The sequence below is a fragment of the Anser cygnoides genome, chromosome 18 (assembly GCF_040182565.1).
Source record: "Anser cygnoides isolate HZ-2024a breed goose chromosome 18, Taihu_goose_T2T_genome, whole genome shotgun sequence".
In the NCBI taxonomy this organism is placed as follows: domain Eukaryota; kingdom Metazoa; phylum Chordata; class Aves; order Anseriformes; family Anatidae; genus Anser; species Anser cygnoides.
Window position 1 is genome coordinate 7,556,380 of NC_089890.1, and position 15,037 is coordinate 7,571,416.

Sequence of the window (15,037 nt, forward strand, 5' to 3'; positions counted from 1 at the left end):
GCTGCAAGCCTCCCAGGTGCGACGTTAGTGCTGATTTTGTCTTTTTCTCCACTTCCCATCTGGGAGCTGGAGCAGAGCAGAGCCCGGCTTTGCCATTCGCAAGGAGACTGTCTCCTTTACCCCGTGTGCTGATAGCTCCGGAAGAATCACTCGTGTTCCTCGAGGGACCCCCTTCCCCTCTCAGGCCAGTAGTAGTGCTCCTTTGTGGAGGGAGAGCCCGATGCCCTCAGTTCATCAGCAAGCAGCTGCGGTACCCAGGACGTGCACGCTCGGCTGTGCTGCTGCAGAACAGCGAATCCTCCCTTTCACACTCTTGAGCAGAGCAGAACATATGTGCTGTTACCTCTTAATTCTTCTGTGGAGCATTAGGACTAATAAAACCTTCCAGGGCGTCTGATGGCAGAAGCAGCTGATGTTGCGTGCTAAGGAAACAAAGGCTGGTTGCAAAAAAATAAAAACGACATCCCCAGCACCTACTTCTTCCAGTAACGGTGAAAAAAGTGTGTGACCCCCTCCCATGGCAGGTGACACGAGTTGCTTGGCTAATTGCATGGGGCCTGCATACCTGGGTGGTAAGGAGGGACTGGAGCACCGGCATACCCTTTAAATAAGAGAACATTTAAACGTCATTGCTTTCATGTTTGCCTCCTCGCTTCTAATTACTGAAGGCAGCTGACTTTAAAGCACAGGCCATTTCCTCCTCTTCCTGCAGCGGGGTCATAACAGCTTGTTTATAGACTACCGGGCTGGTTTGCTGCAACAGATTGTGACTTTAAATAGAAGGTTGCTAAGAGTGAGGTAAGGGCGGTGAGAGCATCGGGCTCGCTCAAAACAAGTCGCCTGGTATTTGGGGAGATGGGAGCGGCCAACAAAAGAGCATCAAGGGAGCGGCGAGGGAAGAGCAGTTGTCTCCAGCAGTTGCCATAAGACGAGTGCGAAGGTAGGTATGTCCTTTAACGAAGTGTGATGGTGCCAGCTGTGTCCTGGGGAAACCTCTCCCTGTTTTTTTTCCTGGAAGATCTCACGAGACGGCAACGTTACTAGTTATTTGTTCATCCTCAGCAAAATGCCAATAGCTCCTGTTTGGCGTTGGGCTGAATATCAAAAAAGTTGATTCATTGACTTAAAAACAAAACAAAACCTACACTGGACAAATGCTAGAAAACATGTGTTGGTAAAGAGGTGGACTGAGTGATGAACATATTTTCTATCTCTTGTATCTCTGACTCATACGGCCCTAGCTTAGTGCAGATTTTATTATCTTATCAAACAATTAATTACCTACATCCTTTAATTTCATATATATACAGTTGGAGATTGTTGTTTTTGTCTTCAAGTGCCTCTTATCCTCCCCAGTAGACCGTTGCTGCTAAATAGAAGGGATTATTTTCTTGGTGGCCATGCCAGATTTATTTATACTGCTAAGCCTGCTCTAGGAATTGGGGTGAAAAAGACTACCAGACTATCAAATTCAGCTTACCCCCTCGGATTTAGTCCCTGGCAAGGCTTCTGCTGAAGTCTTGGAAGGAAAAAATTCATTAGATGAACCTTAGCATGATTTTTTCCGTGGCTTTGATTTTAATCAAAGTGCAGGCTGGAAATTGTTTTATCATTAGGATCTGTTGACTGAATGTCAATGTGAGGCGGTTACCCCCGCCCGCCCCGACTCGTGTACAGACGCATCCTGTGTGCTTAGGTAAATCCCAGGCTGGGAGTGTGGAACAGCAAAAAGGGCAGAAATTAGCCTCTAAGGCTTGCAAATGCACTGCAGGCTGATGCCTTTCTGCATTTCAAGGACCTAAGTTCAATTGCAGCACTGTTGTTCTGCCTGTCCATAATGGGCTAGCTAATCAATTAAAACGGTCCCTTCTTAAACCGTTGCAGGAGGGAAGCGTGGTGCAGAAAAACTGCCCGCAAGGTCCGCAGGCTGCGGGTTAAACACCGCAGCTTTTTATCCCCAGATCTGCTGAATCAAGCCGGTGTGTTTTACCCAGGTTGCTGGGAGCACAAAGAGGAGAGACGCTGGTGGAGCTCTTTAGTAGGTTACCGAGCGGTGTTTGTGCATACGGCGCCGGAGCTCGTTCCCTCCGAAGACCAATTTACACAAGCCCCAGTGACTGCGGCGAGCCTTTAACTCCCAAACCTCGGGGCTGCAGCTCAGCATCCTTGCAGAAGACGCTGCTGGGACCGCAGGGAGTGCCGGAGGAGGGCTGGCCGCGCACCGGCCCCGCTGCACGGAGGAAGGAGCCTGCCGGTGTCGGAGCCGGCGTGCCTGCGCTTTCTGTAACGCTCGCTGATTAAATCCACCGCGGGTGTACGCATTTGAATTTTAAAGAGCCTTGCTTTCCAGGTCAGCGCAGCGACTAGCTCAGCCCCAACTTCCTTGTGAATGGGAAATAAAAAGGGAGCGGGAGGCTTTGCGTGTTCGAGGCCGACAGGGTCTGGTGCCTGCGCATCCTCGGGGCGAGCTAGCGGCCACGCGGGCAAACCCCCTCCCGGCGACGCAGGGCCAAAACCCACTGCATGGCAGGCAGAGATTTTCGTTGCTAGCTGGAAGGAGTGGGTCAGCACGCCCTGCTGCCGGGACCAGTATAAACCAAGAGCAACCAGGCTGGAATTGGTGGGGACAGAGGTGTCAGGGGTGGCGTAGGAGCGAGGCGATGCCAGATCCCGATGGCACGATGCCTGCGCGCTGCATCCTGCCTGCAGACCAGCTCTTCGCGCAGCAGAGGAAAGTAGGTCAGCACCAGGTTCCCCGCCTGCCGGCACAGGCGCTGGATTACACGCCCGCATCCCGCAGCGGGAGCGGCTCTGGTGTTTTTCCTCTGGGAAGGCGCACGGAGAAGCAATTCGGCGCGGCGTGGTGCTGGCTGGGGGCCATGCTGCGTTGGCTGCTGCCGCCCCGGTGCTCAGGGGGCTCGGAGCCCTGTCTGCCCCTAAATATCATGGGGGATGCTGCCCCACGCAGCAGGGCGGTGTTTTGGGAGGGCTCCCGGCATGCTCTCGGCCCCTGCCCATCCCCTGAAGGTCCGATCCCGTGCATCTCCGCGCCTCGCCACGGCCGTGAAGCTCCAGTTCTACTCGAATGATTACCCGACACGTTAATTGGGACTCCCGCTATGATTAAAAAGAAATTTCAGATTAAGCCCGCCATGCTGTATAGCTCGGGAAGAAAACATCTCTTTATAAACACAGCAGGAATGCGGGGACTCCATTATTATTGTTTTTTCTAACTTTGAAGAAACCGGCTCTCGCCGCCGCTTTGACCACAAGGAGACAAGTGCGGCAGTCACTCGGCTACGGTCGAAGCTAAACGGAAGGGATGCTAGCGGGGAGATAAAATTGCAGGGTGTTTTTCCTTCTTTTTTTTTTTTTTTTCCTTAAATCCATTATGATTATCACATTATCTCTGCGGACCTCAGATCCTGTCCGCGTGGGTCTCTGCAGACTCAGGCAGAGCTTGGAGGAACCCGCAGGCTGCGGGAGCCACGCGGATGGGCGAGCGTGGTCACGAGCATCCCTGGGGACCGTCCTCATGTCAGTGTCACTCAGGTTTTGGGCCTGAACTGCTGTTTTGATGGGGACGGCGCCGACTGCCAGGTGAAGTGTTGCGAGGCCTCATACACTTTAAAACTATTTGCTCTATTTATTTTCGACTTGGAAGGCTGTAACGGAGCTCACAGTCAAAATCTAACCCTCCTCCACAAAACGCTGCCTTCGGCCGGGGAATATCCTCTACGAAACCACTTATTCCTTCACGCATGAATCTTTTTGCCTTCTTAGATGAATCTTTCTGCACGCAGGGTTTTAGGAGGGACCTGCCACAGACCCCAGGCAGCTGAGCTCGCTGTGAGCCGGGGGCACAGGGAACCTCCTGCATCATGGTGGGAGCTCAGAACCCAGAGCAAGAAACGCGGTGGGTCTGCAGGATCCTCGCCCTGCATTTACTCCGTGCTGGACTTGCTGAATCGCCAGGCAAGGGCAGCGCTGGATTATCCCCCGCGCCCCCTTCTTCCTTATAAACTCCCCTTCTGGTGTTCCAGCCGAAGCAGCATGAGGCGAGTAAAGTCTGCTGCTCAAATGAGAGTGGATAAGCTCAGTTTACTTGCATTTATTCATGACTTCACCACTCCACTGGGGCCTGCAAAATCAGAGCCAAAAGGAACTGCAGCGAAAATTGGCCTACATGTGACGGCTTTAAATAATCTGCCCTTTTGCTCTAGTTCTGTGTTGAGATGTGCTGGAAGCCTGAGGAGCTGGGAGCTGGCGTGACATAGGAGCTGCGTTTTGTTTTCTTGCTCCGGTGTTTGAAGCTGCCTTTGGTCTCCTGCACACGGAGGAACTCGGGGAAAGTTACGCAGCTGGGGAAACAAAAATCTATTTAAGAATTCCCGTGTTTAGTGCACGGCTTGAAATTATGGGAATCAGCACAGATAGTGGATTAGCTCTTAATTCCACAGACGTGAAAAATAAGGAAGAAAGCAAACAGAAATAAACTGGCTAGCGCACGTTCCCGATGTTGACACCCAGGACCAGGGTGGTGTGCCGGGCTAGAAAACACTCACTAGGAAGCCGGCAGGAGGACACTTTGCATTAAAAACTGTCTTCTTGTTTGTGCTCGCGTTGTGCAAACAGATGCAACTCCCAGGGGACCCCAGGGATGCCTGCACCAGCCGGAGGGGCCGCGCGAGCCATCGGGGAGCCGGGTGCTGCCGGGCTGAGCGAGGCTTCGCTTCGGCACCCGTGCAGAAACGGGAGCGGATCTGTCTGCAAACCAGGTCACCGCTGCTCGTGCGTGTGTTCTCTTGGGCCTCCTTGAATCACATCATGATTCCTCTTCCCCCCCCAGCTCCCAGCAGCTGGGATTACTTTTCACGTGCTGTGCTCACATAATTGTATCTAATAATTTCTCAACTGCCTTTCCTTCATTCTTGAGTCACGTATGACCGCCTTTTCTTTTTTTTTTTCTTTTTCCCCTTTATGTGGCTACACAACCCCACCCCAGCCTGCACGAGTGCTCTCCTGCCTGCTTCTCCTGCGCTGTTGCCTCCTGTCTCACTTTTCCACCTTGGTTAGATCCACAGAGGAGGACGGACCCGCAGAGGAGGAGATGCTTTAAAGCAGGGCTGCTGCCCGCGCTTACTATCAGGAAAAAAAAAAAACACACAAAACCACCAAAAATCTTGGGGGTTGCTGCAGCCGTGAGCATGCTGGTGGTGCTCGTGGTGCCCCCAAAGGGGCATTTCCCAATTTCACTCTGCAAAAACCCCGTTGCAGCCACGCGATGAACCTGGCGGTCCGGGTGCCGCCGCGCCAGCTCGTCGGGTCAGGCTGTTAGCCTCCCGTGGTATATTTAGTTCAGGTTTAGCAGGGGCTCTGCGTGCTTGTGTTCTCCTGTCTCCTTCGCTTTCGACGTGCTAAGTAGATGCAGGAAGGAGCCGAGAAGTCTGCCCGCTGCCGCGAGGACGCAGGAGCGGTGGCAGCCCGCGCTGCGTAGCGATGGGGCTGGGGTTTTTGGTTGCTTGGTCCTCGGGATCCTTTGGCAGCCTACGCACTGAAAGTGTCACTCTGCTTTTCCTTTTTTATTACTATTACGTGTTTTTTTAGAATGAGGTTAATGCATGAGTTAAAAACAACACAGACAGAAAGGGCAGTTATGAGACAGTCGATCTGGAAGCGCTTCCTTAGAGAAGAACAGTGAGAAGCCAAAAACCACGACCCCTGGATAGCTCAGCTGTAGGGTGCGCAGAGGGAGCGACTAGGAAAACTTTTTCCAGGGAGAGCAATCTGCACACAGTATTGAGAAGCCAGGTCTGAGTCTGTGGGAGAAAAAATACCACGAAGTCATGCTGGCAGGCGCGGAGCAGAGGCGTGCGCGGTACCGGTGGAGGTGCGGTGCCCAGCCCTGTGCCTCGGGCATCACAAGGGCTTGCAGATTTGCACAAACAAATCCCTCTCTGGGGATGGCCGTCCTGGCTGGGCGTGGGATCCGCTCCTCTGGAAAATGAAGCATGCAGACCTGAAAATGGAAATCTTTCCAGGTGAGACAGCAAACAGCTGAGAGAGTTTTGTTCTTTGGTAACGGCCTCGGAAACCTGCAGTCTGTCATATGAACAGCTTCATGTTTTACTAGAAGAGTGTTTTTCTTTTGACCCCGTGTGGCAGAGCAGCCACAGAAGGCAGGAGGGGAGCTTCCACTCATTTAAATCCTGTTTTGCTTTTTCTCCTTCTGCTAATTTTTTGCCTCCTGGGCAGGACGGGGTGAGCGGCTGCAGCCAGGCAGATGCTGGGCGCGGGCATCCTCCAGCACCACGCTGCCTTCTGCCTCCTCCCAGGGACGAATTTCCCCATCCAAATGAGATTCGTCAGTTTAAACCCACGATTCCGCTTCGTTCTTCAAATGGAAAACACAGAAGTCAAAGCCTTTGGCAGGTACTGCTGTGCTGGATAGGGCTTTGCAAGCAGGAGACCGCAAACAAGCGGAGAGAAGAGATGGAAAAGAGAAAGGAAATTCTGAGTAATTTTAGGAAGTCTTTCACCAAGCGGATGGCAAACAATGCGTGCCTGACCCTCTGCCTGTCTGCGGTACGAGGGCTCTGACAGCCAGCTTCCTGAGAGTGCAGTAAGCTGTTCATAAATCAAAAGCACCGAGACTATCAAATTTGTTTATTACTCGGGGTTGTGCCGCTCTGCTCAAGTTGAGTAGCTGTTTTGTTTCCTTTCTTCTAGCTGCGTTCCCGAAAAAGATTTGTTGGAACATAGCTGCACAGATCCCTTTATCCTTTTATTTTATTTTTATATTTTTTTTTTCCCCCAGAAGATACAGAGAGCGCCCTGGTAGAGCTGGTGGTGTTAATGTTCTGCAGCAGGAGTGAAATAGCCTGGAGATGTGCAGTGCGACATCAGGGGCGTGTGCCCTAAATAGGAGGGTTAACCAGGGCTTATTCAGAAGGAAGGCAGTAATTGCAGCTTGTGTGAAGCAGTAATATTCTTTTGTGCATTATTTACCCAGGAACATCTGCTAATACATATACATTCTATGGTGCATGTAAACAACCTGCGCGGGAAGAGGATTAGGAGATTTATAAAAAATTAGAAGCAAGTTAAAAGGGCAATTAGAAGAGCAGAAAGAGATATTGAGCAGTGAATTAGAGAGGATATTTTAACACACAATCAGAGCTTCCCGAGACGTATCCAGAGCAGAGAGAAGGTAAAAGAGAAAATTGGTCAATTACGACATGATAGCAGGGAATTGGTGACATGGGAGAAGGTAATGGCTGATTTGTTAAACAGTTATTTTGATTCTGTTTTCACAAAGGAGGAAGAGGATGGAGGGCAGCTCCGGAAAGGACTCGGGCTGTGCAGATGAGGCAGGGAACAAGCCAAGGAGCCTGCGGAGAAACAAAGGCACATTTGCAGAGCGGCTGGGCGTAGGCAGAATTTCACCCCTGTTCACAAGGTGGGGGAAAAAATGGATTTTACTGGTGCTGAGCTGGGTGGCGAGGGGCTGGTGGTGCGGAGCTGGCTTTGGTCCTCTGGCCTGTAGTGATAACCGGCTGCTTTTGAGCAGAGGCCAGGGACCAAGGTGGTCCTGGAGATGAAAGGTCCTTCTGCCTTTGGAGGCTGTTCCTCCAGGAGAGGGGAGGATGGAGAATATTGACAGACAGACAGACAGACGGACGGACAGACGGGAACACAGAGGGGTGTTGCTTGTGGCGCATCTTTTACATGGCTATGGAGGTGGTTGGGCTCTCCAGTGGCGCTAGCGTGACACCTCCCCAAAACCACAGTTATCTGTGTCTTTTTTTTCTTGTTTGTTGTTCTTCATTCCCATCCCATACCCCCAACACGACAAGCAACACAAGCACATCTCTAATCACCGCTCCCATCCGCAGCCTGGTGTCAGCGATCTCATGTTTCACCAGGGCGAAAAGCAGACGGGAGCTTGGGTACGGATGGGCAGGAGACGAGGGCTGGCAGAGAGGAATTGTATCAGGCTACGAGACCTCAAGGAGACAGTAAGCTATGGAAAAGGGAAATATTCCTGGTTGTGCAATAGAAAACATGATCTTGGGAACTGTTCGTGGGGCTGGGCTTGAAACTGAGACAGGCAAAGCACGATGGAAAGCATCGGCAAAGGGAGAGCCTAGGGGAGGCTGCGCCTGATGGACCACAGAAATTGTTACGTTGGCTTAGAAGAAATGTGAAGTGATGCTTTTTTTCTGCACTGCCCCTCTGAAAGGGGGAGTGGGTCTCAGAGCTACTTTCTGGGGCAAAGGAAGCAAATTGGGAATGGTGACGTGGGGGCACACGGTAAGGTGTTGTCTGGGCAGCGGTGGAGAAGGTACCAGAAGCTGCAGAGGTGTGATGTCAGCTTAGCCTGGGGCGCCAAACATTTATTCTCAGCATCCAAGAGGTGCTTGGTTTTCATCCTGCCTGGGAGGACAAGAGACGCAGTGTCATGTGCTTTGTGTTTTCAAAGCATGTAGGAAAAGCTCTGTATTAGCAATTACAGGATGAAACTGTGGAAAAGTGGTACAATGGATAGAAAATTGGCTCTGACTCAGGAAACGGGATTCTGCAGCCGTGAGCGAGTTTCCAGAGGCACAGTGTGGGGTCTCTTCTGGGTTCTCTTTCATTTAATTTTTTTTTTTTTTTTATGGAAAGGATTTGCATGAACAGCCCAAAGTTAGAGCGTTAAAGCTCACCGACACAGCCAAATAGAAAAGGGGAAGCGGGCGCGCTGGGAGGGCCTCGTCTTGTCCCCAGCACGGCAAACAGAAAGGGAAGCAGTGCCTGACCACAGCTCAACGAGCAGCCTGTCTACCTGGACCCAGGGAGGGGAATCACTGCCTGGCCAAAGGTGTGCTTGCCTTGGGAATCCCTTCTTTCCCCCTCACAACGAAGGGCTATGTCCAGGGCAGCACGGAGGGAGCTACAAGCAAGGAGGGTTTGGGTTTGTGCCCGTGGAGAAGCACATCCATCCGCCTCCAGCCCAGCTCTGGCTCCGTGGTTATCCCCGTGTCCGAAGGGATGCACGCTTTGGGGTTGCGAGAGCGCTGCTTGGGAGAAAAAGGGATTTCTGCCAGCCTCGGAGCAACGTGCAAAATGCATGAAGACATGCTGTATGAAAGGATCGTGAGGCACGCACGAGAGCCAAGTGGGGCTGTGGTGGAGCCGCACCACGTGGATGGGAAGGTAGCTGTTGAGGCTAAGTGTCAGAGCATGCCATAAAAATTTAGTTTATCCTCAAAGAGCTGCGGTTGTCGAGGAAGAATGGGTGCAGGGAGGGGTGGCGGCAAAGGGAAGGCAGGAGGAACATCAGAAACCTGTAGTCTGTGTCAAGTGACACCTCCTATTTAGCAGTGTATCACGTCTCCCTTCTGGTTTTTAAACAGTAGCCTTTATTGCTAGGAGTTAGAGTGCTTGATTGACAAGGCTTGTAATACACCGTGGAGTTGCCTTTATTTTTCCTACATGTTAAAGGAAAAGATACTAAAAATACAATTATGGTTTTGAGCCAGGCGTAGTCTGTTCTAATATAATTCATCTCAAAGACTATCCATTGTGCCTGCTGCACCCAAATCATTTATAAAACATTAGCATCTCCTGTGCTGACATTTCACTCCTATATTACAGGAGTTATACAGAGACTTAAAAAAAAATTAATAAAGTGCTTCTCCTCTTCATTCTCCCTCTGAGAGCTTTGATTTCCAGAGTATGAAACGAAATAACCAACATAACAACATTCTCCACTTCTAAGGGACAGTGCCAGACTCATTCAGTTGCTATTGGTTATAGAGAGTAGGACGTGAGGGAGCTATTTCGGATCACGGATTATTTGTTCTGGCTGCATTGGACATCCCTTTAGTGGAGGTTTAGAGCCCTGTAGACGGAGAAGTTTGGATAGGAGTTGGAACAGAGAGGGCTTGATGAAGTAACCTCTCCCTTCCTCCTCCCTGAGTCCCTCCTGCTGTTCCCCAGGACCCGTATTCCCACCCGGAGCATCCCACCCGGCCCGGCCCCGCTCGAGGGGTGCTGTGCGAGGAGAGGGGCAGCGACACCGCTCCTCCCCAAGCACCGAGCTGCTCCTAATGAAGGACGGCAGGGAAATTTCCTCTTTTGCTTGGGAGATCCCTCTGCATTTCCAGATCCCTCCAGGAGAGCTGGTGCAGTGTAAATGCCCTCTCCCCACTTGGGATCATTTTAGGGGCACAGGGAGGGTGGTTGGGCTTAACCATGCGGCACCCACACTGTAAAATGGGACTCGTGCCTGGAGCCACTGGGAGTTGCATGCTGGAAAAGTGCCCCCCTCCCCAGCTGGGATACCATAACGAAATGAAAAGCAGCCTTTTCTTGTCCAAGATCACTTTTATTTCCCTTGTTTCGTTAACCTCAGTGTCTGTTTTGTCTTGCATATCCACGCTGACAGGGAATTAACACCGGCTGCAGAATTCAGGCAGCACCCACGGGCTGCGCTGGGTGCCGCCAGCAGCTCTGCCATGGCCACAAAGCAGACCAGCGAGAGCATCCCGACCACCGAGCGCATCCCGACCACCAAGCGCATCCCGACCACCGAGCACATCCCGACCACCGAGCACATCCCGAACACCGAGCGCATCCCGAACACCGAGAACATCCCAACCTGGCATCGGCTGCGGGGCTTAACTCAGGACAAGAGGAATGTGCAGCCCTTCTTCCCATCCTTCAGCTGGCCACGACCCCTTCCCATGGCTTTCTTGGGCCTTTCTCTTTCCCACTGCAGACCAGAAATGCTGGGCACCGTGCTTCTCGCAGGTCCCGCGCTCGCTGTGCTTTCCCACTTCTCTTGGCTCTCCCCATGGCATGACCCATTCCTTTTAAGAAAAAAAACCCCTGCTCCTGACACTGTCAGGGCCACCTGCAGCCCACAAACCTGCTGCCCGAGTGAAAACCTTAGGCCAGCTATAAAGGTCCTCACACGACCAACACCGCTGGAAGCCCCCAGCCCCTCGCCGCCCCGGGGCTCGCAGCACTTTCCCAAGGCAGAGCTCTGTGGCTGTGTGCATTGGGACCGGGCGCTGCTAATCCACCTCCCTCTCCCCCCCTCTTACAAATTAGGACGTAAGGGTGAGCTTTGGCTCTCTGTATATGGACTTTGTTGCATTGCATACTACCCCCCCAGACCCCTCCCAGAGTTTAGTGCTCTAAATTGCTAAGAACATTGGTCCCCCGCGCGCACTGAGGCTGCCGGATGGCTTTCAGCATCTGTAGGCACTGCTGCCGTTTGTGGTCTTGAGAAAAGGATATACTGTTCTGCTATAAATTCAACAATACAATCCTTAGTTCTGAAGATATAGTTTCCATATAGTTTATAAACATTATAAGACATACATATGGATAATTGAGGGGAAGGGGGCCTGTGCATTTGTTGGGTTTGCTTTTCAGATGTGTGAACACGGTTACAAAAAACGCACCTCCTTGCAGGTACTTCATTTCTTTAAGTTTGTTTTCTTTGTGTGTGTGTTTTTTGTTTTTTTTTTTTAATTATTCCACCTCTAACCAGTCTTTCCTTTGGTAGTTGGCTACTCCAAGCCCAGCAGGCAAGCCCTGTTCTGCTGTAATGCCTGAGATATTCAGGGTTTTGAGATTGTCTTCTAAGAGATTTCCAGCCAACTTTCGCCTGTGGGTTTGGAGCCAAAAGGGCTAAAACGTGGGAGAACCAATGTCCTTATTACATGAGAATAAGTGTCCTTGCACTCACTTTCAGAGAAACAGTGTAGGCTTAATTGGTGATCGTTTTTTACAGCAATTATGTTCCTTGCGGTAATTGGCGGGGTCACTCGGCGCACTCTCAAATTAACAGGATTTCACAAGTTTCCAGTTGTCCGGCTGACGTCGCCGGCAGGCTGGCCGCCGTCCCCGTTATCCGGTTGTGTAAGGTTGGCTTTTTTCTCCCGGTGCAGGGCTCGGCTGTTGGTGACACCGCGCGACAACGCCTTTCAACCCGCTCCTGCCGCCCGCGCCCGCTGCCGCCCGCGCCCGCAGGCCGCCGGCCTTCCCTCGGCGGGGCCCCAATTCTCCACGTCCAAAAAAAGAAGAAGAAAAGAAACTCTGGTCCGTTGTAGGTGGGTGGCAGTGCAGATCCGCTCCGCCGCAGCCGGGCTCAGCGCATGACGGCCGCTAGCAGCAGCACAAAAACCAGGCGCGAGGCCTCGAGGCCTGCGCTGCCGGCCGCCTGCTGCACCCCGCTGGGGGCGCGGATGGGCGTCCGCCGGGTGCACTTACCCTTGCGTCTCGGGGGGCCCGTGGGCATCACGCCGAAGCTGAATTTGTGCTGATAGTCGGGCACGTAGTCGTGGACCTCGTGCTCGCTTTTCCGCGGCCCCAGCGACACCGGCTTAAGGGTTCGGTTGCGGCTTTTGTGGCTGGTGCAGTTCTTGCCGGGGCGGCGTGAGCCCGGCCGGGGCGCGGGCTGGCTGCTGTGCAAACCCTTCTCGGCCCCTCGCTCGCTGCCCTTCTCCTTGGAGGAGTGGTGGGGGTGGTGGGCTTTGGAGGCTCCTCTGTCTGCTGCCGAGAAAGTGTGTGTTTTGATCTGGTGGAGCGACTCCGAGCCCGAACAGTTCCTAAAGTCTTCGGCCCTCAGCACCTTTAGGTCCTTGCCGTGCATCCGCTCGGGGGACTCGCAGATGACGCTGGAGCTGGAGCCCCTGAAGCGGTGTAGCCACTCCCAGAGCGAGCGGGCCTTGCAGTCGCAGCTCCAGGGGTTCCCGTTCAGCCTGAGGAACTCCAGGGCTCCCAGGTGGGCCAGGCAGTCCCCCTGCAGCTCCGAGAGGCTGTTGTTGAAGAGGAACAGGGTGGTCAGTCGCCGGAGGTCGTGGAAAGCCCGCCTGTGAACCCACTGCAGCTGATTCTGATGGATGAGCAGCCTATCCAGGTTTATTAGTCCCCTGAACGTGTTCTGATGGAGGCTCCAGAGCTTGTTTCCATGGAGAAAAAGATGGCTGAGGTTAACCAAGTCAACAAAAATATCGTCCTGAAGGAACTCGATGTGGTTGTCTTGCAAGTAAAGGTACTGCAGGTTGTGGAGGCCGCCGAATATCCCGCTGGGGAGGGAGCTGAGCCCGCACTTGTACAGATACAAGGCGTGGAGTTTCACCAGCCCTTGGAAAGTGTCTGCCGCTAAAGCCCTTAGGTAGCGGTTGTCCCCCAGGTCCAGCTCCTCAAGGTTGATGAACCCCTCGAAGGTGTTGGGGTCAATGAAGGTGATGTTGTTGGAGTAGATCCAGAGGGTGACCATGGAGGGGCTGAAGTGGCCCCGCAGCAGCAAGGTGATCTGGTTGTTCTGCAGGAAGATCCTCTCGCTGTCCTCGGGGATGCCCTCGGGGATGGTGACGAAGTTGTGGGCCTGGCAGCTGACGGTCATGGGCGAGGGGTAGCAGACGCAGTCGGTGGGGCAGCCCGCGGTCCCGTGGACCTTCAGCCCCAGCAGCACCAGCAGCAGCTCCGCGAGGGCCCCTGTTCGGAGAGAGGGGAGAGCCGCGTCAGGGGGAGCATCCCTCCTGCCGAAAACCGCGCCCGATTCACGCCGCTCGCGACTGAGCCGCAGAAACGGCTGCGACCGCGATGAGTGGGCTCACCGCACGCGGTGCTTTTTTGGACGGGATCTACGGAGAGCTTCCTCCCTCCTCGCGCCGCCTGCCTGAGTCACGCGCTGCCGGCCGAGCCGGGCAGATGACGCTTTCTCGGGGGAATCGTCGCTGGCAATGCACGCAGCGCAGCCCGTGGCTGCAGGCAGGCGGGGCAGCCGGGGGAAGCGCAGCTGTGCGGAGCGCAAGGGTGCGAAAGCAAGCAGGGACGTGCGGGAGATGCAAACCCACAGAGGTGTGCTCCTCTAATCCTTTTCTCGAATAACCCATGCTTCTGGCACACAGCTGTTGTAATCCCCAGCGAATCACCCCCAAATACATCCGTGCCGTGCACCTGCACGGCGCGCCCCAACCCTCCTGCGGGAGAGGGGCTGCTCTCCGTGCCCTCCCGTAGCCACAGCCGTGCCCCTCGTGTCCCATTTGGCACCGGCTTGTGCCTCAACCAAGGGGTGATTCGCAGGAGATGTGCTGTCGGCAGCCAGTGGGAAAGGCTGAGCAGAGAGCTCGGTTTAGAAGCGGGTGCTCAGACATATTTTAAATAGGTGTCCTGTGGCAAAGCAGATTGCATCTCCTAATGCTACATACAGGATGTGCCCGCGACCAGGGCGCGCTCGCTGCAGAGCACGAGAAGCAAGCAAGGCAGTAATCATCCCCTCCCTCGGCTCTGCTCGGAGCACCGGCTTCGCCGCCCAGTTCCCGGCGCGCTCCCACTCCTCGCACCATGCCTGCTTTCAGGCTATTCCTTCTGCGCGGAGTGGCTTTTCAGACTCGTTGCACCAGCCTGTCATTTCTCATTCAGATTTCCTCCTAGATCTGCTTTTCCTCTTACACACAAAATTTGCTCATGTCTAATGAATTCTGCCTCTGGACTTCACGGGAGAAAGGAGTAAAATGAGAGCGGCGTACAGCTGCCAGTGCCATCCTACCCCAGAGTCCCTGCACTGTGATTTGCTTGTAATAATCTGAAAAACAAGAGTGGAAGTGGAGTTCACCTCTAATTACTCCATGTCGTTACCACCAGATCGGCTGTGGTGCTGGACCCCTTGGGCTTTTACAGTCCCTCTTTTCAAGCGCCTACAGCTGAGTACAAGTGGGAGGCAAAAAGCCTCACTGGTTTTTTATTAACGTTGTTTGAAATATAACTCTCTCGTTGGTGTTGCTTTTTGCCTGGTACGGAGATCTATTACTGGGTAGCTAATAGCAGGTGACCAGTCCATCTGGGTCCATTCTTTCAATGCAAATCTGTCACGTTTTTAGATAAACTGGGTTATTCAGGCTCTCATAAATTACCGCGGAGAGACAGTCGCCTCTGACCATACTGCTGTATTTTATTTTTTTTTTCTAAAAGATAGCATTGCCAGCCAAAGTGTTGGACCAAGCCTGTGCTGGGATGGGGATGGGGGCTTCCT

The 15,037-nt window shown here is 53.2% G+C and overlaps 1 protein-coding gene and 1 long non-coding RNA gene across 4 annotated transcripts in view; one reads left to right on the forward strand and one right to left on the reverse strand.

Annotated features, from left to right (window-relative positions):
- Positions 1-206: 206 nt before the first annotated feature.
- Positions 207-10,558, forward strand: LOC125183230 (uncharacterized). Of its 2 annotated transcripts, none has more exons than XR_010825752.1 (3): positions 207-940; positions 7,319-7,459; positions 10,433-10,558. It is a non-coding gene; the product is annotated as an uncharacterized lncRNA (long non-coding RNA). The 2 variants fall into 2 exon arrangements; XR_010825753.1 differs by lacking the exon at positions 10,433-10,558 and adding an exon at positions 7,926-9,320.
- The window catches only part of RTN4RL1 (reticulon 4 receptor like 1), a 30,545-nt gene continuing 25,865 nt past the window's right edge, over positions 10,358-15,037 (reverse strand). The window contains exons 1-2 of one of the 2 annotated variants that reach the window (XM_048067963.2): positions 13,620-14,642; positions 10,358-13,497 (exon numbers count right to left, since the gene is read on the reverse strand). In XM_048067963.2, coding sequence (XP_047923920.1) covers positions 12,146-13,405 — 1,260 coding nt within the window. In that variant the 5' untranslated portion in view covers positions 13,406-13,497; positions 13,620-14,642 and the 3' untranslated portion in view covers positions 10,358-12,145. Of the gene's footprint in view, positions 13,498-13,619; positions 14,643-15,037 lie in introns of those variants that run through there. The other variant, XM_066979690.1, reaches the window with a different exon arrangement.